The following is a 23,895-nucleotide window of genomic DNA, read 5'->3' on the forward strand; positions in this document are numbered from 1 at the left end:
ATTGCACAACAATCAAAGCTTAGAGCTGATTTTTACCTGATATGGCTTTTATCAGCCTGTAGTTCATCGGGCCGTCATGTGTGCCAAGAAAATTGATGCTGTATTCGCAGAAGCGAAGAGAAACTCAGAGAAAAACAAGTCACAGAAAGAAAAAAATGAAACTTTATTTGTTTTTTTTATACTTACCAACACTTTGAAATTAAAACCTATGTAATTACTCACAACTAATATAGATCTGCACATCGCAAATAAATCAATCCAAAATAGTTACCAAGTTCTATCACTTTTTCCCCCAAACTGCGATACACACAAACAAAAGCAGAAAACAAAATAAACATGTCTAGTTGTTCCTTTTTTTTCCTGTTGTTCCCGCCACATAGAAATTGAATTAAATAAAAATGCATTACACGGCTCTCCTGTATCTAAGCTAAGAAGTAAATAACTGAATAAATAATTGCACATTGCACCCTATTATTGCATTAGTTGCAGTTTGTTTCAAAGTATACTCAGCCATATACACAAATTTAAATACAGTTTTTAAAACACTGAGTAACACATGAATATTGATTGTTATTAAAATCACACTGCCATCACTTACAAGTCAATATTCCTGCTTAGCAATCAAATTCATATAACACATTAAGATCTCTGTCAAATGCAGGTGTTAACCATGCTATTAAGCATTAGCAATGTATTTTTATGCTTTGAATTCTTACACGTGTACAGTTTTAAAGCAGACATTTCAATGGTACACATGCACTGATAACAGTTGTGATAAAAAAAGCCAAAATACCCTTGAGGATATTCTTTACTGGTGCAGCGCTGTTGGGAAAGAATGCCCTCTTAGGTATTAGCTAAATCTTCCAAAAATAAACTTCGCGAAGCAAAGAATAGAAACAACACAATTCCAGTTTGTTCATTTGACAAACGTTCCCATTGAATAACAAGCGATAACAGTTCAAAATGTAAAGAAACAAAAACCCATGATTTCAATGCGTGCTAGTACTACACGAGTTTACATCAAAATATAAGAATTATTGCAGAATAATCTTTGAATAGGCATGGTTCAGTTTAGTGAGACAGCATTTGGTCTATTTATAGAATCACATCAAAGAGCTTAAAGTTTGTCATTTTGTGAATAAAGCTTATTTGCTTTCTCACCAAGAGTTACATGAGTAGATTGGCTGTCAGTTAGCTTGACAGAAGAACCAGCAGTTTATTCACCTGTTTCAACCAAACATGATTGTCATTTGCCAAACTTAGACAGGTAGCTATCTCCCCACTTTCGGTCTCTATGCTAAGCTAGGTTAACAAGCTACTGTACAGGCGTTAGTTTTATACATAGCATACTGTAAGTGAGGTATCAATCTTCTCGTCTGAAGCTTGGCAAGAAACTGAATAAGCCGGTTTTCCACCCAAGAAAACTCATTTCCTTTCAGCCCAGCATAGGCCATGGAAAATAAAACCGAAGAATTGGTGTTTATGTAGAAACTGAGACTGGAAATGCAGAATGTTGTTTTGTTGGACAGTAGATAATGTGATTCGACAATAACATTCAACAGCTGTTTGTATCTGTCAAAACTGGCTCGAGCTCAGCTGTAGCTCAGAAATAAGATGACTAAAGCTGTCCGAAATGTGTTTAGAGCATCCTTATGAGTAGAATACGTGAGGGATGGTTGAAATACTGAATCAAATATCATCCATACCTCCCCCTCAAATAAAAGACAACACAACAAAACTAACTTAGCTTATGGTCAACAAACAAAAAGTCATATGTGCATCAACACACAATAAATAAATACATGCTGGTTTTTATATAAACCAGTGAAGCAGGAATTGTCATCCAACTTGTCCTTTTTCTAAATAAAGACAATGAAATCGCTGACATAGTCGTGACAATAAAAAGACATTCAAACCTAATGCGTCAAATCAACCGTATGACAACAAAAAGAACACGACAAGATGAACAATCTTGAAAAAGAGACTGAGTGGTCACGTCCGCCCAGGCCCCGCGGGTTCCCCCCAATGAACCCCTGAACATTCCTTGGCCCCAAAAATACCAATCAGCTTCGTCCAAACATGAAATACTCGGCTCCTTTCCCTTGTTTTTCCGCACTTTTAAAAGCCCAAAAGAAACTTCAAAATATTTTTGCCAGCTGCCTAACTAAAATGTTCTGAAACAAAGGAAGGAAGTCGAATGGTTTGGACGCAACACTTGGCTTTTAAGTCCAACTTATTCCTCCCATATCAGAGGCAGTCCAGAGTAAAGTGTTGAATAGTCTATTGCATGAGCGCCGCGTAGTTGACTAATGTGCTAAGTCACAAAAGTCATTGTACAAAACAAATACAGAATAATAATAAGTTAGTAAACAATCATTTCAATTTTCAGTTTCAGTGTTTTAGCGACTGATTTTTCTCTAATTCCCATTCATGCATCTATATACTAATAATCTGTGTTAGTAGAAGGAGGCTATGTTGGAAAGTTTCTCATTTGGGCAGGGAGTAGGACTAGACGTGAATGGCCAGAAATGCTGAAAAGTTTGCGGAAAAATAACGGGAGTGCGAAGATATAATAATAACATTTGAAGGAACACATACACTGAACAGGTATACTCAAATACACAACCATACGACACTGAGCACATGCAATATAAGCAATAATGTAAATATAGGACATAAACATGAGAAGGGAGGCTCTAGGAGTGATACCATTGGCTTAAAAGGGTCATGTGATGCAGCAAAGAGTCATGGGTAGAGATTGGATTTGTAGAGTATACAAAGATGCAAATTAGGACAAAAGTAGAACAGTCCAATGTTTTTCCTTTTTTTAAAATGTATTATCAAAATTAGATAATTTGGCTACATCCCACCACACACTCTGCCGATAGCATCACTGAGCAGCTGTTATAAGCAAATAACTACGTTCTACAAAATGTTCAATCTTTCACTAGTACTTTAGTATACTTTTAAATGATGTTCTATGACGCAGCACTGACAGAGAGAGAGAGAGAGAGAGCGAGAGAGAGAGAGAGAGAGAGAGAGAGAGAGAAAGAAAAAGAAAGATTAACACAAGTGTTTCCTAATAAACATTCAACATGCTTTAACAGTTCTCTAAAAAACCTAATCAACAGAGAAAGTTTATTTTTTGTTATTCTTTTTTTTTTTCTTCTTCAAATTAATCGATTTGGCTCTCTGAAATCAAAACAAGCGTCCAACCCCTCCCTGCCGCTTAGAGAGCTTTGAAACCAGGGCGGGAAGGCCGTCAGTATTTTTCGGAGAGCCAGAGCCAGAGTCCGAAGGGCTTCATCAGGGTTGTCTGCGGTAGTCAGTCATTGGAAAGGGCCAAACGGAGGAGCCAGTCAGGGATCTCAGGATGTGGTCATGGAAGATGGATCGTTCCACATGGCCGCCACGTCTCTGAACCTGCAGCCGGAGTGTTCGAAGAAAAGGAATAGTTTCTACTTTGAGACAAGCATACAGTGGCATGATGTTGTGTCATATGGTATCCTGTCATATCATATCGATGGCAAACACCTGTGTCGTGGTTTTCACAATAAAAAAGGGCTTTAAATAACAAACCAAGTTCTGACCTTGCATTGATGAGGTACTGAGCCAGGCTGATGTTGGCGGGGGTCCCTGTGATGGTGATCTGGCGCTCCGATGACCCTTCCATGGCGTTAGCAATTTTGATCTGCGCCCCAGACATCTGACGGATCTCGTTGATTTTGGTTCCCTGGCGTCCGATTATGCAGCCTATTAGCTGGGAAGAAAATGGAACGGCCATGAAAGAGACATAGATACAGACATTTTTATCTGACGCTGTATTTGACGGAACATGTGAGCGTGGTCGTGTCATCGTCAGCCTTTCAGCTCAAACTTCATTGCTTAGCCAACAAGTCTTTTCCATTAAGGACAATCACTTTACAAACTCAACTGCCTCTGGCTGTAAAAAAATCTCTGCACTAGAAAAAGAGAACTGCTGTCAGATTGTATCTCTGGAAACTTCAACAGGAAGCCACTTTAACAAACCAGAGATTTTGGCACTGTAGTCAAACAGTGTTTGGGAATTTGTGCTTTGATTGCAGTTAGTTCTGAGCAGTGCTGCTATTTAGGGAATTTGATTACTATTCAACCAATCATATGAAGATTTCTTGACTCTTATAGGTCTTTCAAAAGGCTTTTAAACCCACAAAGGTAAAAAGAACCACCTCCTGCATTGATTTTCTGTTGAATTTGCTGTCATAATGTTTGTTTTGAAGACAAATTGGCCCAATTGGCAACAAATTATGATAACTGCTGAGTAAGTGTTATAGTCTGACGCTTATTGTCAATATTGTCTTTAAGTACTCTCAGTAAAGAGGGAAATTGACGTCCTGTCAGTTTGTTAGATGACAAATCTTTGCTTTTTATTGAAGTGTTGTTGCCGTTGTGTTCAAAAAGAAACCCTGGCAGAGAAAATGAGACTGACTGCACTTTGCATTGTCAAAAGCAGACATTTTGCACCTAATGAGAAATCATCCAATGTAATGCCAGTGGCCGACACTTTTAAGTCTTCTTTGTAGGATTAAAACAGGTTATTCATGCTTTTATGTCAGACTGTAACTCTCTGTATAGGTTGATCAATTTTAAATAAATTACAAGTCTCCAGCTGAAAAATAAAGGGCCTGAATCACAAAGAATGGATTATGGCCACTTATAGTTCATTAGACTGAATATAGGGATAATGATATTCTGGAGCTAACATGCCCACAAAGTTGTCCTGTTCTGCTTAGTCTGCTCTCGTTTAGTGTCTGAACTTGGAAAGAAACTGTGTGGACCTTTACTCTGCGCAGAGCTGCACTCTCATGTTGACCGAACATTTTGTCCAAGATGAGGAGTGTTTTTCGAGTGAGGCCAACCTTGAAAAATGTGATATGAGTTTTTGACATGTGCTTTCTCCCTGACTGGAGCAAGAACAAACAACAACAACAACAACAACAACAAAAACACTAAAATGAACACTTGGATGAGGAGTGTTGAGTCACACTAGTTGTTTGTGGCTATAGTGCCATAGTTTGGGATTTAGACATTTTATGTGTGGGACCAATTTTTCGCAAATGATTTGATGGTGCCTTTAATAAGATTCAAACAGCACAGGTGAAGTGAGACGCTGGTGTACATATAACCCTTTGCTTGTGTCTTGTGAATTGGAAGGTGTATTTTGACTCATTAGCACATTCATGAATCAGACCCAAGACTAATTTCTGTTTCTGCAAAAGTAAAGGTTTTAAATGTACTCACATCATTGGGAATGGTGAGTTCATGAGTACTGGCCTGGTTACTGGCATCCAAACCTGCTGCTGAGCACATGAAGCAGACGGGAAGAGAGGAGGAAAGGGGGAGGGAAGGAAGAGGACATAAAATAGAGTTTGGCACATTGAGGGAGTGAACAGCACTGATAAATTGTAGTCCTGAAGTGTTTTTCATTCCCCAGGCTATTGACCGCTAGCAACTGTTCTGTGTCCCTGGATAGCCTGACTCGGCCCTGAGAGGAGCCTACACATTTACTCGGAAAACTGTACTGTACTCTCAAACTGGGGGAAACAATCAGAGGCATCATTACAAAGGGGAACAAAAGAAAACCTCAACACCAACAAGAGCAGACCACCAGCAGGCCATGTCATTTGAATCTGTGCACCACAGAGACCATTAGGAGGAGAACAACGAGAAGAAGAAAGAGACAGGAAAAAGAAGAGACAGAGAAATAAAAGGAGGAAGAGAATGTGTTCGTCTCTACAGGTAAAAACGAGAGAAGGAGCTGCGGTAAAGAGGGTTCGTAGTGTAGGTGGGTACGTACCGGGGAAGGCAGGGGTGGTCTGTCCAAGGGGGGTAAAGGGGGTTTGCTGCATAGCCAACTGGTGGAGCTTGCTCAACTGCTGAGGGGGGGAGGAGGAGGACAGCAGAGCTATGAGGTCATCGTTAAAAAACACACACACTTTGAAAGTCCCACACGCTCACACAGACAAGCAGACACACACAGACACGCACGTGTGTCCGAAAGACGCTATGAGTGTAGAAAGAGGATCTGAGGAGAAGTAACAACACAGACAGGTGAAGGACAATGATAGAGAGGCAGACAGAGAAAGAAGAGAAGAAGACAACGCTCATAAAGGACTTGGCCTGAGTTTTTTTGGGTGATATTAGACCAGACGACTCTGATTTATATTTGCAATCTTTAGATTGAATAGTTCCACTGAAGTTTTCATTCTTCCTTTTTTTTTTTTGATAAAGCATCATACCCGTCTCTTCAGAGTGTGCTGGCTTTAGCCTCCTATGATAAGAAAAATCGATGATGTTATCAGATGAGAGATTTATCACATGTTCCAAAGCCTATCATTTTTATCTTTTAGAGTCGTTTCTTTAGCCTGACTTCTTGCCCTAAAATCGTTTGATTTCAGGTGATCTCATAGGTTAGTTTTTTGGATTGGCTGCAGAAAAGCAACTCAGACAATCAAAGCATTGTATGTTGAATTGAGAATATTACAAAAATGCACCGCATGAATGCAATCAATATACATTTTTAGAGGTTTTTATAGACAACTATTTAAATGAGCTCATGCATCCTGGTAATGTGCATACTTTCGATTACTATCTCTACATGTCCTTGACCACAGGTTAGCTTCTGGTGTACACATTATATAAAACAAATAAGTACACAATTTCCAGACTTCAGCCCAGAACTGCATTGCATTTTAGACTAATTAGTATTCAATCAAATTGAAAGCAGTACATTGTTTTTTTTTTTGTTTTTTTTTCCCCCAATGGGTTGCTTTTATCAAACTTATTCCAGGTCTTAAGATTATTTCTGCATCATATTTAAGCAATGTCAATCCACCAAAATTATCAATAAAAGTCTCTTGAGGAAACTATTTGCGGCCAAATCTGTCATATTTTTTCAGGCCAAGTCTCATGAGGTTTAATGCCAAACAAAGGGCAGGAAGGCAAGAGTCAGAAAAGTTAGAAGAAATAGGAAATACATGTCAGAAAAAAGCTGTATTAATATTATCAGTTAATATTAATATGGGTGGAAAGAGAGCAAAAGAGCCTGCGAGTCACAGAGAGAAAGAAAGAGTGACTGCCTTGTGGTGTTAGCACTCACATCTGGATGAGGGATGGCGTACTGTCCTTGAATGGTATAAGCCTGCGAACACGAGAGGAAGAGCTTATTGTTATCTTGTTACATCACCGAAAATATCACAAAAATGCTCAAAACTGACAAAATACATTCTCACAAGGTATAACTGCAAACACAATGAAATATAACTAAACAAAAATCACATTTATAAAACTCAAACACTATTTTTTTTTAAACCCGCTGTGATGTATTTTAGCAAGAAAGTCATGCACTATAGACTATCTGTCTTATTCTCTTTCTATAAATCAATCAGATCCAGTTGAACTAAATCAATAAGGGACATTTGAGACAAACGGGGAGGTGGCGGGGAGGGAGTGAGGGAGAAACCAGAGGAGTGGCCCTGAGAGGAGTAATGTGACTTGGCCTACATTGCATGTGTAAGGTTTCAGAGGCCAAAGCGGTCAGAACTGAGCTGGATTAAATTTGACAGCAACAAGAGCAATACTGTAACATGAAAAGTAACATTTTGATTGTCTACATGAGGTCTATTTAGAAAAAAAAATCAATAAATTAGGAATATAATAACTGAAAACAGAAACTATTATATGATTTACTTTACTTTACTTACAGCAAATGAGACAAAAAGATATTTTTTTAAGATTTACAAATTGATGATATTAGCATTAAATCTATGTAAAAGAAAAGCAATAGCTGCCATTTAGTAAGACATAAACATAAAAGAAGATATGAGTTTGTGTTATGCCTTAATTGTCATTCCCTGTCATTCCCCTCCCGTCCACTAAACACCCCCAGTGAGTTCTCCTTCATCTGCAGATCGCCTTGATTGAACTTCCGGTCTGTGTAATATTTACTATACCATGGATAATACAGTCTGCGCACCTGCGCCACTAATTAGCCGCGGAACTCAACAGCCCTCTGTTCTGCTGTTTTTTTGAGCATGTTACTGTCCTGACTCACGGTTAAATTTAAGTTTGTCGAATTTAGAATAATTTAGGAAAGTTTGAGTCAGTAAAGTATTCGTAAAAATAACTTTGAATTGATGCTAATTGTAACCGTTGTGTTAGCATAGCAAGCTTAGCTACCAACATAAAGGTAAGAGATATTTTGATTGTAAAGGTTTAAAAAACGTTAAATAAAAGTATAAACTTTTAGTTAGTGTACTTTTGAGATTTAATTTAAACTTGATTTATTTGTTCCACTTTACATAAATTTGTTTTAAACCAGTCCTCATTGCCTCTTTCCTATAAATTAAAACACATATTTTTGCTAGTTTTTTTCCGATACTAACATTAAATTGTCTATTAATTTGTCATAGTATGCGCCCTAGTTTAAGTGATATCACTGTTTTCTTTTCAAAGGTAAGTGGAAGTGCAGCTAAAACATGTATGAGTGATTTCTTAGGTTTAAAATGTATTATTTTAAAGTTGAATAAGATAAGAGTGTAGTCTCAAATACTTCTGTAAGTTCTGCCATTTTAACTAGTATAATCTATGTATATATATATATTTTTTTTTTTTTTGCCCTCTCAGGGCGGCAGTAGCTCAGTCTGGAGGGGATTGGGTTCGAGTCCCGGTGCAGACCAAGCCTGGGAAATGGTCTCGTAGCTGGAAAGGTGCCAGTCCACTCCGAGCACTGTTGAGGCGCCCTTGAGCAAGGCACCAGAGCCTTCCACCACCTCAGGAGTGCTTGCTATGTGCAGCCCCCTCACGCTAACATCTCTCCTTTATTGTCTGCAGGACCCTGTTTGTGTGTTTCAGCCTGTGTGTGTAGCATGTTCAACAACAGTGTGTAAAGCTGAGTTAGATGTTCTGCCTGGTTGAGGGCCAGCCTGACAAATATTTGCTCTTTAAATGTGTTATTTTGTGTCTTTTAATATTTGTTTTGAGTCCCGTTCAAAAGTTGACACGTTTAATTATTTTTTCCCATTTTTTTCTTTTAGGGTTTTCAGCAAGGGCTGTGAAATGTTTCTTTCACTGACTGTCTTCAATTGTTTTCAGGGTGAGTTTCCCTACTTACTATTAAACATGATGGTTCTGATGTAAACAACATAAACATCCGTCATTAATCCCAGATTAAGTTGTCAACATTGTTTATCGTTTGATTCTCGTCCATACCACGTTTTGAACAATACACGTTCACTTAATTTTGGAAATTATTCCTATCAAAGTACCAACACTTAAAAAGAAATCTGTCTCACCAGACAATTGTTGTTGTTGGGTATTGAGATGTATACCGATATCGTTATATTTTTAGTAGAGTCTCATTAAACTTTTATATTCTTTTATATCATGACAGCCGTATCCCAGTTCTGGTTGGCGTGGCTGAAGGTGATGGATGATAGTGAGGGCAAAGTAAACAACAGTGATGGTGTCATGCTAGTCCAGAGGGTTGAGGTCGGGGGAGAGTGAGGAAGGGAGGAAAAGTGAGAAAAACCTGGTGTGACACTAACAGGCAGTGGCTGGTGCTGCAGTAAGAGGCTGAGGTTGGCTGTGGACGCCCCCAGTGGGTCTGCTCTTACCTGGCCACCTGAAAAAATGACAGGGGTGGAGGCAGGCTTGGGGCGGTAGGGGATGGTGGCACCTTTCGGTGGGGACTGAGGAGAGCAAAAGGAAGAGAGAGTGGGGGGAAAAAAAGAAGAAGAAGGTGTGGAGAGAGTGTTAGAGCGAGTAGATAGAGAGAGAAAGGGAGAAAAAGAAGTTTTATAAAGTGAGACCAAAGAGGGACGGTGCCTGAGGGAAGACAACCTGTGACACTCACACAAAAAGTGCTCTTCACTGTGTGTTCATGCTGACGGAAAAAGTCCAAATCGTGGTTCAGTGCACAACTAAACTTGGATTTACCTGAAACATCACTTTCAACTGGATAATGATGACTCAACAAAGTGAATTCTTATCATATATCTGGTGAACTCTTCAATCTGGAGACTTACAGTCATGTCACAAAAGTCCTAGTATCCATGGCTGGTGCCATCATGAAGGCCCAATGGAGAACTGGCTGTGCAGATAGTTTCAAGTTAATAATGCACGAAAAAAAAGAGAAAACTGCAGAGTGTGTATCCCTTTGTTCCAAAGCATTACGGCTGTTATAAAGAAAATAATCTGTTTATGGTAATTATAAGCTCATTATAGCTACCGTGTGCTTTATTTGTAACTAGGAAGGTTAATTTGTTTGTAGCAGAAGAAAAGTGAATCCACAGGAAAGAAGAAAAATCACATTTTAAACGTCTCTGTATATATTGGCAGATTACAACACAAACACTGTTTTTAAATACATTAAATAAAGCAGTACGCGCTTAAGTGCAAGTGTTTGAAATGGACTCATGCCCATGATCAAAAACTAAAAAACTTCTGATTGGAATATCCCATCTTTAAGTAGAATTGATGGTTCGTTCCTTCATCGTATGTTCTCCATTCTGAACAAACAGGTTCTATTGAAATGTTCCCTGAAAGCTTGTCACTCAAATGTTTATAGTTTGCTGACAGGCGTGTATGAAAAGAATACTGTAGGTATCCATGACAGTACACCAAACTTAGTTTGTCCTATCATAGGAACATATTTCATCAAGTACACAACATGCTGTGTGGAAGAACACTTCAAACTAGAGATTGAGACCAAAAATGAATTCGAACAATGTTTCCACAGGTTAAAAATCATGTCAGAAGTTGGGTAATTTTCCCATCTGATTTCAAAAGAATCTGGCTTTGTCTCCCCTTGCTGACCATTAATGAGAATGCAGAGTTAAATCATTTCTGCACTGGCTTAAAAAATCCAATTTCCACTTCTGATAAACACTTTAATATGTGGCCTCTTTTACCCAGACTGAAATTTTTGGGATCATAACTGTAAAAAAAACCACAAAAGTTTTCCATGAAATCGTATGTTTAGTTTGAATAACATCTCCATCTACCTCCAGCATCACCACACAGATCTGTTTGACACACTGGATGATGGCTTCAGGGGCGCCTGAGATGGTCACCGCTCGCTCCGTGGAGTTGGGAAGCATGTCGCCCGCAACCTGCACTTGAGCTCCTGTGGACTAAAGGTACGAGGAAGATTCAGTAAGTCTGGATTCACTGAAAGAATTATGATTAAAAAAAAAACATACAAAATAAACCTCAAACAGATCAATATTTTTAAACTGATGACGGAACGGCATAATAAAGAGTGTGCTTGGGATTAAGCAAGATTTAAAAGCTTAAATTGAAGCGACAGTATATAAACCATAATGTGGGATTTAAAAAGCTTATGCTGGATTTATAAACATGGACGATAAAAGCGACATAAATAAATCATAAACATTCCTTAGTTTTTACCTCATGCAAATCCCTCAGAAAACTCCAGCTTCTCCTTTAATGTCCTAACCCACCACATGATATTAATAAAGATCTTCGATATGGAAGGAGATAGATTTCTGCTTCTTGTGCCCTACCTCTCTCATTTCTTTGATTTTGGAGCCTCCTTTCCCGATGAGCGAGCCGCACTGGCTGGCTGGGACGACCAGCCTCAGGGTTACAGGGGGTTTACTGGTGGCTGGACTGTTGCTCATAGAGTTGATTATATCCTGAGGGGAGTAAAAATAGAGCAGTTATTGTGTATCTGTCATCTGTTCATCCCGTAACATCAGCTTCAGTATTTTACAAACCCTCATTTTCATTTGTCATCATGCTCACATTGTTTTCTGATCAGTGATGACTTCTAACCTCATTCACTTTTTGAAGAGTTTCCGTTACGACTTTCTGTTTAAGTTCAGAAACACAAATCTATTCTCTGATTTTCTTTAGTGTTTCCAAAGTAAATCTTCTGTATTTGACTCTACTATATGTTTATGTTAGAGCTCCATACTTGAGTTACTTTGCAGTGAATATTTAGCACAAAGCGATCATCTTTAGGAAATATCTGCTCTCCTCAAATGTGGCCCTCGCCCCTCTCAGGTTTATCTGTTGTGTTTCAGAGACACCGTGTCTCGGTCCGCTGGGCAGCGTGCTGATCCGGCACCCAAATCAAAACACAGAACTGGCCCAGTTTCAAAGGGTGCTGCAAGGTTAGATCAGCATATTTCTGTCCTACATAACGAGGCCAAGCCTGCTTTGTATTCTGTTTGCAGACGAGTCGGTACAAACAGTCGAGCAGAGACGAGACATGTAACAAAACACATTCACTGCTGCACCTTTGAAGCACTTTGATTGAACTGTTTTACTCTGTTACATTTATCTGAATTCACTCAGTAAAAGACTTTCCTTTTATTCCCCTGTAAAAACAGTCTTTCATGTGGTCACAAATGAATGTTTTACCTCCTCAAACTTGTAGGCGATCATGGCAAAGGCCTTGAAAATGGCGTCTGTTGGCCCGGTGATGGTGACTATCCGCTCAGGGCAATTCCCCTCTGAGATGTTGATACGAGCACCGCTCTGAAGGATAAAAAAATCCAGTTTTTGTAAAGACAGAAACACAAATGAAGAGTTAAAATAATGGGATATTTTCTGGAAAAGTTGAGCTTACATCTTCACGCATTTTCTTCACCGTCTCTCCTTTCTGGAAGTAAAGAGAAAGCGACATTGTTTTGTGTGATTTCCACGGGCGTTTTTATTGCTTTATTAAGTTTCAGTTGTTGTGTTTGTGATAAATACCTTTCCTATGATGCTTCCGACCTCCTGCATCAAGAAGAAAAACACAATATTAAGTATATTTTATGTCAAAGTGGCCTTCAAAATAACCTTCACTTTTTGGATAAAATAATTATAGAACTGAAACTGCTCCATAATAAAGTTACACCGCCTCAAACTGAACTGTTTCCCTACCTTGCCGTGCATCAGCAGGCGGATGGTGAGGGTCACATTCAGTCCACCTTCTGATTGGACCTTGATGGGCTCCATGTCGGGATTGGATATGAAGGAGGGGGCGTGGTCACGTGAGAGAGGAGAGCAAGGGCCAACGCGAGTGTGATGGTGGAGTCGGCCAACCGGTCACCTGAAAGACAAAACACAGAGACGCAAACTGAGATTAGAGACGGACAGAAATAAAAACAGGATCATGTACACACTTAAAGCTCATTCGTTGTTGTGTTGCATGATACACAGTTTTACTCAAGCCGGGTCCCCAGTGGGTCCCAACTGGGTCCCATAAAACTTAAGAGTCTTCAATTCAATTCACTGGGACTGCAGATGGCTCTTTGCCTCGACCTCTCAGGTTTCTTCTGGAGGTGTTAGTAAGAAAACAACACTGTCATGCATACACGGTCATTTCCTTAAACAGCAGCTCTCTGTAGGTTTTAGTTTTGTGTGAATGTTTCTGAAATAAAAAAAAGCATTTGTTTGGAACTATATCCAGCGGTGGAAGAATCCACAATTGGAGCTGCAGCAGGACGGTGCATGAACGTAGACGAAACATGACACCCAGTGCAACGCTGAAGTGATGACGATGGCTTTAATCGTTTTTTGGACTAAAGCTGGAACTGGTTTAAGAGTTGTCTTCAGTCTTTCATCAAACATCACCACAAGCATAAAGTCCTCTAAGACGTATAGATAAGTGGCTGTTCGTATAGTTTCAATGACTTTTGTTCCTAAGATTTTCTGAAGCTTGTGTTGTCTGTGAAATAGTCAAAACACTAAACTTCTTGTCTGTCATTTTATTAGATACAAACAGGGCTCAAAGCAGCGTGTGGTTATTGCTGCAGGAGTAGTAAAAAAAACAAAACAACAGAGGATGATAAGACTTTGTAGGATTTTAAATTGCTTCCTAAATCTTACTCGTGAGCGAGTAACATTTCCCAAGACGTCTGGATAAAAACGAGCTGTTGTTTGTTCACTATCTCGTTAAAAATGTGGGTCAGCGTACGTCTCCCCTGTAACGATATGAGCCATCGAACGTGAGCTGCATATTTATTTTTATCAAGCCCAATTCAGCCTGAACTCTTCTTAATTCTGCCTGACAAGTGATGCGATGAGTCAAATGAGAGTGCAGTATCAAGAGTGACCACAAGAGGGTGCTACAGTCTGGAGAGTGGATGTGAGGACTTCATAAACTGCAGTCAAGGATTTAAAGGGGTCCAAATTAAATACGTAATGGGAACTTTGAATACAAATTTGACATATGAAGAAGGTTTTAAGATTCAAAGGGAGGAACATTTATAAAATGTCCACTTTTATTCTCTGCCTGGAACACAAAGGTGTAGCAAGTCAGAAACACAAGATGATCAAATATTTTTCTTTATATTTTGCAAAAAAAAAAAAAAGCACCAAAAGCTTTTGTTGTTAATTATTCTTAGGTCTAAAATAATCTTAAAATCCACAGGCCTAAATATGAGTCAAATAATATGTTCTTCCTTCTTCTGGACGATGTCGTTTCCCCCCTTCAAGTCAAGAAACCTCCTGACGCCGCTGACCTTGACTGAAGGGACAGATAAAGTCACCGTCTGCCAATCAAACTCATTGTTGCTATGTGGAAAAGCGTTTTTTTTTTTTCGCTCCCCTCTCTGCGCCGCCTGATTGCTAATTAGCTGGAGGATTGAAGACTTTTGTTTTTTTTGCAGTTGTATTTGAAATGAAATGATTGGAGAGACACTTGAAGGTGTAGCTGCTTTGATTCAGGAGGAATTGTCTCTTGACCTGCTCGACCTCTCCGTCCCTCGGTTCAGCATCCTTTATCACGGATAGAAAGAGCCTGATTGAACGGCTTTTATTCTCCTGAACACCAGAACATCCTGCACATCTCTCACTGTCTGTCTCATGAAATGAGACATGAGCATATTCAGCTGATAAAAGAACTTTACAAGACAGAAAAAACATGTTTAAAGTGCTAAAATCCAGTAACGTCTTAATGTATAAGCAAGAAAAAAGTCTTTTCTTCTGAGCTCACTTTGGCTCTTTGCACATTTGATTTTCATTTTATTTAACACGTCTTGCATTTGATTTTTTGTATTTTTGTTTTCTGTCATTGGTTAGTTTTGTTGATTCCCCTGTGAGTTTTATAAAGGATGCAGGGAAAGCATGAAGCTCTTTTTATCTGAGCATGACTAAACTTTATTTATATTCTTATGGCTGTCTCCTGAAACAATGACTCTGCATGTTTTTAGTCTTTGTTTTGCTCCTAAATGAATCCTAAAAACGGCAGCGTGACGTCTTCTTCTTGTTTGGACGGCCAGCTGTCTTAAAGACAACCAGCCAGCTGTCCAAAACAGAGACATCTTCTTTTTCCTCTCACATAAAAACAAAACACACGAGCAGCTAATGCTGATGTGGGAGAACATGTGACCAGTTTTTCACTCCTTGTTAGCTCCCTGTAAAGCTATTTCTCACCTCACTGTTTGACCTCCTGAGTCCTGAACAAACATGTGCACTGCAACATGCTGAGACATTTAGTGACTGTGTTTATTGATTATTGAACCATCATCAATCAAATGGCACCAAAGAACAAATGAACCAAGATAGGATTGAAACTTATTCTGGACTTAAAATGTTAAAATGTTTTAAAGATCAGATCGTGAAGTTCTGCACAGGTTCATGTCTGATCAGTTTAATGACCTATTGATCGAAGTCATAATTCCAAAATGGCTTCACAGAAATGTTTAAAAGAACATTTCCTGCCTGCTCCATCGTCTCCTTTTAATCTACGCTGCCTGCAAAGCTGCGAGCCGAGGGCCGTGTTGGTAGCGGGCCAGAGGGAGGTTCGAGAGATGAGGACAGGGATTCTGTTGCCAGCTGTCTCTCCAATCTCCCAGAGGAGGCCAGATTACATAAAAAGCCTTAATCCGGGTTTAAGACCCAAGCCAGCGGTGCAGGTCCTCTCCAGGGGCAGAGAGGAAAGGAGGGGGCGGGGGAAAAACCCCCAAGATTGATGATGGGATTCAAACTAACATAGATTCTTCATGCTGTTGTTTTGCTGCCAATTCACGGCAACAAATTGACTTTTTTTAGGGGTAAAATTAGTGCGTTAGTGCAGGATTTCTTGCGTAATGTTTTCTTTTTTTTTCACCAGATAACATTTTAACGTGAATTTGGAAATTTTAGTACTCGACTCTCTTTTGCAATTATGTCACGAAAGCTGTAGATTTTATTTGGCGAAAAGAAGCGTGCAGGATCCTCGGACTTGAGCGCACTCAGCGTTAAGAGCTGCGTTTGAATAGCTGTTATCCCAGACTGTATTCTGCTCATACATCCTGTAGCATAATAGAATTAGGTCAAGGCCCGGTGAATCATTCACCCCCAATGGGCTCAAACCTCCCAGTTTTTATTTTAACGTCTGCGTCTCTTTCCCCGTTAAACAGCTCCTTTATTTCAACATAACAATCTCTCTTACCTGACCTGTTTGTGGGATTATTTGAACAGAATACGCGTGCATCTATTTAGCACTTTGTGTTTGTTAATCAGTGAGTAAGTTGGAGAAGGAGCGAAATGAGGAACACACAGAGGGATGGCAGGGAATATTTCATGACATCTGACGGGGAAAGTGGGTCATGCTCGGTGTTGCAGCGCTGCTAGCCTCCTCCTCTATGGCGGCTATTGAATTAATCACGCTTTACGCTCGGCTGGACAACGCACTGCACAAAATGGCTCCCCCATCCCGCTCCCCCCCCTCCCCGCCTCCCATCTCTTCCTGCGTCTGCTCTGCACTCGCCCACAAAAAAAGACTTGTGCATTTGCTCTTGAAGAAACTTGCGTCTATGGTCCCTTTTCATGTTCGTTCTTCTTTTATGTCCAGTGAACAATGCAGCGATGCTTCCCTTGTGCAGAGTCACCGGGTGTAAATGATGCAAAAACACTCACAAACAGATCAAAAGCAAAGTTTGAGGGTTATATTTGGCTTGTTTGTGAGCTTGGGCCGAGAGTTTGGCTAAAACAATGATGTAACTATTTATTTAAGTGTTTAAAATCCTGAAGAAAACATGTCTAATTATTAAATATTGTTTGACTCTCTGCATTTTGACCAGAAGAAGTAAGGGGTTGCTGCAGACATGGAAGCATCTCATTACAGACTCGTTCTCTTCCTGAACTCCAGGTCGAGGGCCGCTGCAAAGCTAAGTGACCATCAAGTCACTGTGGCCCCTTTTCACTTGATCCATGTCACTCTGTCGCGTGTCAGGAAGTGCTCTAGAGCGTGCAAACTACAGGACGCAGAAAAAGTTCAAGACCAAGTTCTCTTAGTTTGTTTCCCTTCGCTTTATTTTTTTAATTGGTTGTGTTTGTCAGGAGATTAATCTTGTTTTTTAGATTTTCAATGCAACATGAAGAATTTCATGTGCAGCACGTCCCATATGTTAAGATAGAAGGTACATTGATTGAGAAGCGGTGGCTTTTTTGGATTTCAAGAGGTTGATGGTGAACAATGAAATCCTCCATCATCCAAGTCCAACTTCCAGTTTGGTCTCTACTTAATAAATAAACATTTTATAAACATGTTCATTTAAAAGCATTTTCAGAACAGTTACTGTAACCAAAATCAGATGAACTATCGTGATGTTTCCTTACAGTCAGCTCACTGTCAATAACATGTCTGACAAACGAAGGAAAAAAGAGAAACATCTGAAATCCTGTAAAGAAAATCATTAAATGGACGACCAGCAGTCTAATCTGGGCTAAAGCCTCTGTCATCTGTTCCATCCTAATCCACATATCTACAGATATGTCACCATGACGTTTAGAAGAAAAAAAAACAACCTCAGTGCCTGCAGACCAGAGACCACGCAGCGGCAGCAATCCTGAAAATATAGTAATTGTTAAAGAGAGTTTCTCCATAAATGGATACCATTTAAAGCGACCTCTGTTAATCAGATCTAGAGATGTGAAATAATGATGTTTGGATGAAGGCCGGTGCAGGGATTCCTTCTGTCCTCCTGCTAAGCAGCATTTACATGCTACAAAAGGAGGCGCCCGACTCTCTACTCGATAACCTTTTTACAACTGGACTTTTAAATGCACTGCCATTTTTCCTTACATTCTCACACTAAGTTAGAATATATTTTTATGAAGTTACAGTTTGGCAAAGCCTTTTTTTTTATCTGCATGGTGATGATTTAATAAGTCCAAGAGGACCTGTTTCAGGTAATAACTATGTGCAGTACACCTATAGGTAAACGTACTTTGTGTCCAGTCAGTCAAATATGGGATTGGGCAGCAGATATTTGTATTTATATATATCCTTGTGCTTGTTTTGGAGAGTGATTTGATTTATTCACTTTCTTCTTAACTTTAAGAGTAAAAGAACAGAATGATTTTAACTAAATTGAACTGCAGATGTCTGCAGCTGCAGCTCAACTCATCCATGAGAGAATTGGTTTACTTATGATATCGCCAATATGTTCAGCCTATGACCAGGGAGATCTCCCCACGTTCGTGTTTGTGCTCCAATTAAGGGCGAACAAAAGGGAAATTAGCGTGCATATAGGGCAGCAGAGGGGGTGCACAGAGGCTGACCTAGTTGATCCATATGTTTTACACGAGATCTGTTTAAAACAATTAAATTCCGCATGAAGGAACTTCTCACTTTCTGGACTGTTTGATTAGATGCCGATTTTAAAAAGGACAAAAAACCTCTCTGAGACGAAGTTTGTGAAATGAAAAGCGACAGGAAAGAGGAGTCTGAGGAGCAACGGGTGATGAATAAATTGGTGGCGATGGTCGTTCTTGTCACAAATGGTAACTGTGTGCAGATTGAGTTAAAGAAATCAAGGAGTTTCTCTGAGTCCTGAGGATTTGGCCCTCAGTTTACTGGGATATGAGCAGCTCTTGTCTCGTCTGGCTCAGGCTTTTGTTGTATGTGGTGCGGTGCACAAAGTGGTGGTGGTGTGTGTGTGTGTGTGGGGGGGGGGTGCGTCTACCCCATCGGCCTTCCTATACGCCACTATGACAGTGCTCTCGAGAGCTGTCAGCCCACATCAGCAGCCCGGCATCCTGATAACTCAGTCCAAATCACAATCAAAACTCTGGCCACTACATCCTCACCACAACCAGTCAAATCAGAGGATTCATCGAGCAGCGACGATGAAACACTTTCACCAAGCGGCTGAAAAACGACCTCACAGAGTACTCGGTGTGAGCTGGAAATAATCAGAATAAAAAAGGGAGTAGGGGTTCTAACGCGTTAACGCTAGTTGCATTAGCGTAGAATGCGTTGTGATGCAGGCACACCATGTTGTGCTATGAATGCAGCGCTAAGAGCTGAGCGTTATGTCGGCCATTTTAGATTTGCCACAATTTGTAATGTGAGATCACCGCTTGTCACAAAGTCATGGCTTCCATACGCCGAGCTTTTGCGGAGCATTCATGCAGATTGAGTTGCAACTGCGTCCCCATTTCTTTGGTTCACCGCTTTTTAGCTAATCGTTCTAGTCATTGGTGTTTGCTGGGTTTTTTTTTTTTTTCTTTGGCATTGTATTGGACTTTCACTGTTGATCTCACTGCTAAACAAAAGGCTTTTTGAACAAAACAAAGGAGCCATTTATCAGCGTATTTAGTCGAATACAGCGGTTATCTTTTGAGGTAATGACAGATGACATTTTTGGTCTCTGACTAACCAAGAATGAGGCCATTAGCAGCGCTGATATCAGCCTGACGATAATTGGAATAACGATCTTCGGGGCGGACTGATGTATCAATACCACTGGCCACGTTTTGATTAGTTCTACAGTGAAAAAACCGTCAATGTTGTTTCATTGTTAGCACAGCAGTTCCTTCGGTTGTCGCACATTTGTTTGATGTATTTTATTCAGATGTAATTACTCAACAAAAAAAAAAAGTGCTCATGCTTGAATCTTAGCCAAAACAAAAACTCAAACAATGACAATCAAGAGCACCCTGAAACAGAGTCGACAGAGCATAACGTTGGTTATTGTCTTGGGAAAATCAGAATATTTCCACACAGCATGCCGTCACCTTATTTGGGCGCGCGAGGGGTAACTTCCAAAATGTTAACTTGATCTACTTCAAATAACCATGTTAGATAACCAGTCAATAAGTCGCACTTTGTCACAGCTAATTATGAGCATAATGATTTTTCTCGACTGAGTTGAAGTTATCAAGTTGATTAATTATTGAACGACATTACCTAACTCGGCATTGGATTGTATCACGTGCAAGTTTTTAACAGTTTGATGCCTTGAAAGTCCAGATGCCATGAATCACTCAACTGGACGTTTTAGTCTAAAAAAATCACATTATAAATCCATTTGAATACCAGCATTCCTGGAATAATTGTAAAGAAAATTTGGGCCTAGAATTTCCCCAAAGAGTCTTCATAAGAAACGTAAAAGGAAGCTTTACCTTTATGTCGTGCAGGATACCGTAGATGACAACCACTTTCAGCGTTGCAAGATTAAAAATCGCAAAGGGAAAATGATTTCTTTCCCCTCTTCCTTTTGCTCTGCCCAGTAGAAACCCTGCCAGCCGATTGGTCCGTACCAAAGGGTCACATGAGCGACCACAGGAACACGTGACGGTTCTCGGAATTCTATGATGACACAAAAGCGACTGGCGTCCTCGGCGAGCACGGTTTTTTGTTGCTGCGGTGCGATACTCTGTTTGCCATACTGTTTGGTGTCAAGTGTAAATAGGCCGTATGATGAGGCATAATCTGGGTGACCATCACCCATCGCCCTGTCAGCTGCCCCCCTTCCCTCAGCTGCAACATAAAGGGGGGCATGCCTATTGAGGCAGGCGGGCATTGCGGGGGTATGTCTGGGGATGAGGTGGTCTGAATCAGAATTGTAGCCTCTGGGGTGCTCGTCTGTTCTGGGGGAGGATTGGGCATCCACAAAATCTACCAACACATCGTCCTTATTGTTGGTGATGATTGACCCAAAAGTAACAGAGCTGCTTGTCAGTTATTTCTTTTACTTGGGTTTGAATCGAAGGAGAGTTGGGCTACTTTTTGGGCAATGCACAAAAACCCAATGGTGCAACCATCATAGCATGCATGTCCTGTGAAATCTCTCTGCTCTGCTCCTCTGCTTTTTAATCTCCTTCTAGTGTGTGTTTGATGTGTGTTTGTGCGTCTCTCAGTGAGTGTGTATGTGCAGAATTATAGAGCTTTGGAGGCATCCCATCCAGATTTTCCAATCCAGCACAAATCCAGCCCTCATGTCAGATGGACAGTTGTGTGCCGGGCTTAATCTGACATTATTAGGGTTGGACGGCAGCAGCAGAACGTTTAATGGTGATGCTAGAGAAAAGCAAACGGTGGGGTTGTAGACTGGATTAAGGCCAACAATGCAGACAATGAAGAACATATTCCCCCTCACAGTTGATAGTCTTCATTAAGCACAGATGCCCTTAATGCAAAATCTAATCTAACTCCTATATCAAGCACGTTTAAGGCTTCAAATATGCATGTGCCTTTGTATTAGTACCTATACAACAAAAAATGGTAGACATGCCTTTACCTACCCATCCGACTATAAAATGGCCCATGGGATAAAATACAAATAGAGCATTAAATTTGCTCCACATTGAATCATAAAAGGAAGAGTGTGTGTGTGGTAAAATGGAGCAGCACGTCAGAGGAAATCTGCTTTATATTCAACAGCACTGTTGGCTCACCTTCAAAACCCAAATCAAGACGGGTGGCAGCAAAACTAGTTTACATAACATCCTTGTATAATTGAGTAACGTCTGTAATCCTTTTTACAGCTTAATGTACTTTCTCCTTTGAGAAATGCCAGTTAATCTGCCAAACATTGTTTGATGAAGCAATGTTAATGGCTTGCAAGGCCATAATAAGCCATGTATAGATAGAAAATAGAAAAACAGAAATATTCTCCACTGAGTTTGAAGACATGTATTTGAGAGCAGATCATCTTTACATGAGGCTAACACTGAAAAAGAAAGTCTTGTTTGATGTCAATAGGCCTTTTTAACAAAGCACTCCAAAGGTTTGGAGTGAAACTGCTTACCGGTTAAGATGTGGGGAGGCTCCTGACCAGGAGGGAAGAGGTGCAGTCTGGGAGTTTAGGACCAAGATGGCAGATAATGGGCACACTAAAGGGCTGGGGCAGCTCTCAGGACCCTATAAGTTGACTAACCCCCCCGCCCATGGCCTCCAGCAAGGTGATGAACCCGGGCTCATTCAGAGTGTATAGACCACACCACCCCTACCAGAGCTTGTCCTAATAGCCACCCATGTGTCCTATCAGGGTGCCAGGGTCCTAATGAAGGCAGAAGGGCGTGAAGGAGAGAGTAAGGGATCACAGAGGCAGTCAATCCAACTGATTGTCGATGGACCATGGCGACAAAAAGGGGGCTGTGTTGACCCCGTTTGTACCAGTGCAGTGAAAGTGCTGCACAATCCTTACTTTTCTGTAACTCAATACTAAATTTTAGAGCTGTATTTCAGTGTCAGAAACTTAGACATATACCTTTTTTTGAAAATCTTAATGTATTAGAAAAATATTCATGATGGGAGTGATGGTTCATAATGGCTTTGAGTTCAGTCTGCCAGACTGTGCAATCGATGTTGATGTTCCATTATTTACCCTCAGCATGTAACCATTGATTGTCTGAGAACTGGATGATACCATATTTCTTATAAATAGTGTGATTAATTGCACTTCCATTGACTGTAAAACATCCTTTTTTGTCTTAACCATTGAAGAAGATTACCATCTTAAACTAGGAAGTAAAAAATGTGAGTTTTTATATGGGACAAATCCAAAAAGCTTAAGTTTCTGCATGAAAGAGGATTTTATATTTTTTACTTTTATGTGTGGGAATAAAACAGCCATGTAAGGTATTTAACATACAAAAGGGAACTGTCCTTAAAGATACATCTAATCTAATCTTAAAAGAAACATGTGGGTCCTTTTGAGCCCTTTTACATTTGATCATGTAAAACACAACTTCTTTTATCCTGCTTGTTTGTCCCCAGAGAGCTATAACAGGAGCACTCTTGTGTCTTGGGAACAATAAACTTCCCGCAATAATTCAGCATGCTCTAAAAAGCCTTCGTCCTTTAACTCTAAAGCTGCTCCACACAAAACAACTCCATGGTCCTAATGGAAAAAATCGCCCCGACCCTCTCCACTGATGTGGTCAATGCAGTCAGTAATGGAGCCTCGTTGCCTCCTGGCTAAACTGATGATGAATAGACTTGTGTTTGGAGAGGAACTTCCTCTGCGTCTGACTGCTCTGGGCTCAAACGCTGTGTTCCTGCTTTGTGCGTTTACAAATAAACAAGATACAGTACCGTGAAGATGCAGTATGTAATGTACTATAAGTTTATTTGTAAGGAAGTTGCAGCGGATGACATTGTTATCATTGATGCAAAGGGAGGTTATTTGCCATAATATGAAGGGGAAACATTATATGTGAACTTGATTTGTTTTTGTAAAGAGTTAAGAAAATAAATTAAATTGGACTGAAATTGAAATAATTGAAGATGGGGAATGTTTTGAAAGCAGCTTTACTCTTTTCAACTGACGTTTTCATAACTTTTCATGCCTTTTTTAAATCTGTTTTATCGCATTTCTCGGCCTATTCCTGCACCAACGATTGATTCAGTTACCTGAAAGACAAAACAAAATCACATAACGGGTACTAAAGAAACAGACATTTAAAGCAAAGTCTTGCAATCCTTCTTGTTTACCAAACAGATCCTGAGCAATTGGAGATAATCCTTGTGCTTTATTTTCAGTTTAGCAAATCCTTAGCCCTTTTTTTCAATCCTAATCTTTTCTCATCATCTAAATGTGTTGCCTTCATAGACAAATACTCAAACATCAGGCTATGTATACCATCAAACTATATAAAACACATTTTGTTATGTCAGATCTATTC

The 23,895-nt window shown here is 40.0% G+C and overlaps 1 protein-coding gene across 4 annotated transcripts; it reads right to left on the minus strand.

Moving 5' to 3' along the window:
* Window positions 1–139: 139 nt before the first annotated feature.
* On the minus strand, window positions 140–21,935 carry LOC306818540 (poly(rC)-binding protein 3-like). 4 transcript variants are annotated; one of them, XM_079336178.1, is made up of 13 exons: window positions 20,389–21,935; window positions 12,934–13,102; window positions 12,763–12,786; window positions 12,635–12,667; window positions 12,427–12,543; window positions 11,565–11,696; window positions 11,043–11,171; window positions 9,585–9,728; window positions 7,139–7,180; window positions 5,837–5,912; window positions 5,281–5,336; window positions 3,591–3,760; window positions 140–3,423 (listed from the first exon to the last, which is right to left on the minus strand). In XM_079336178.1, the coding sequence occupies exons 2-13, from the start codon at window positions 13,006–13,008 to the stop codon at window positions 3,369–3,371; spliced, it is 1,053 nt and encodes a 350-aa protein (XP_079192304.1). In that variant the 5' UTR covers window positions 13,009–13,102; window positions 20,389–21,935; the 3' UTR covers window positions 140–3,368. The 4 variants fall into 4 exon arrangements, with proteins under 4 accessions (XP_079192304.1, XP_079192302.1, XP_079192303.1 ...); XM_079336176.1 differs by having other exon boundaries at window positions 5,281–5,339; XM_079336177.1 differs by having other exon boundaries at window positions 5,837–5,915.
* Window positions 21,936–23,895: the final 1,960 nt, after the last annotated feature.

Source organism: Symphodus melops (assembly GCF_947650265.1).
Source record: "Symphodus melops genome assembly, chromosome: 23".
Classification (NCBI taxonomy): Eukaryota; Metazoa; Chordata; class Actinopteri; order Labriformes; family Labridae; genus Symphodus; species Symphodus melops.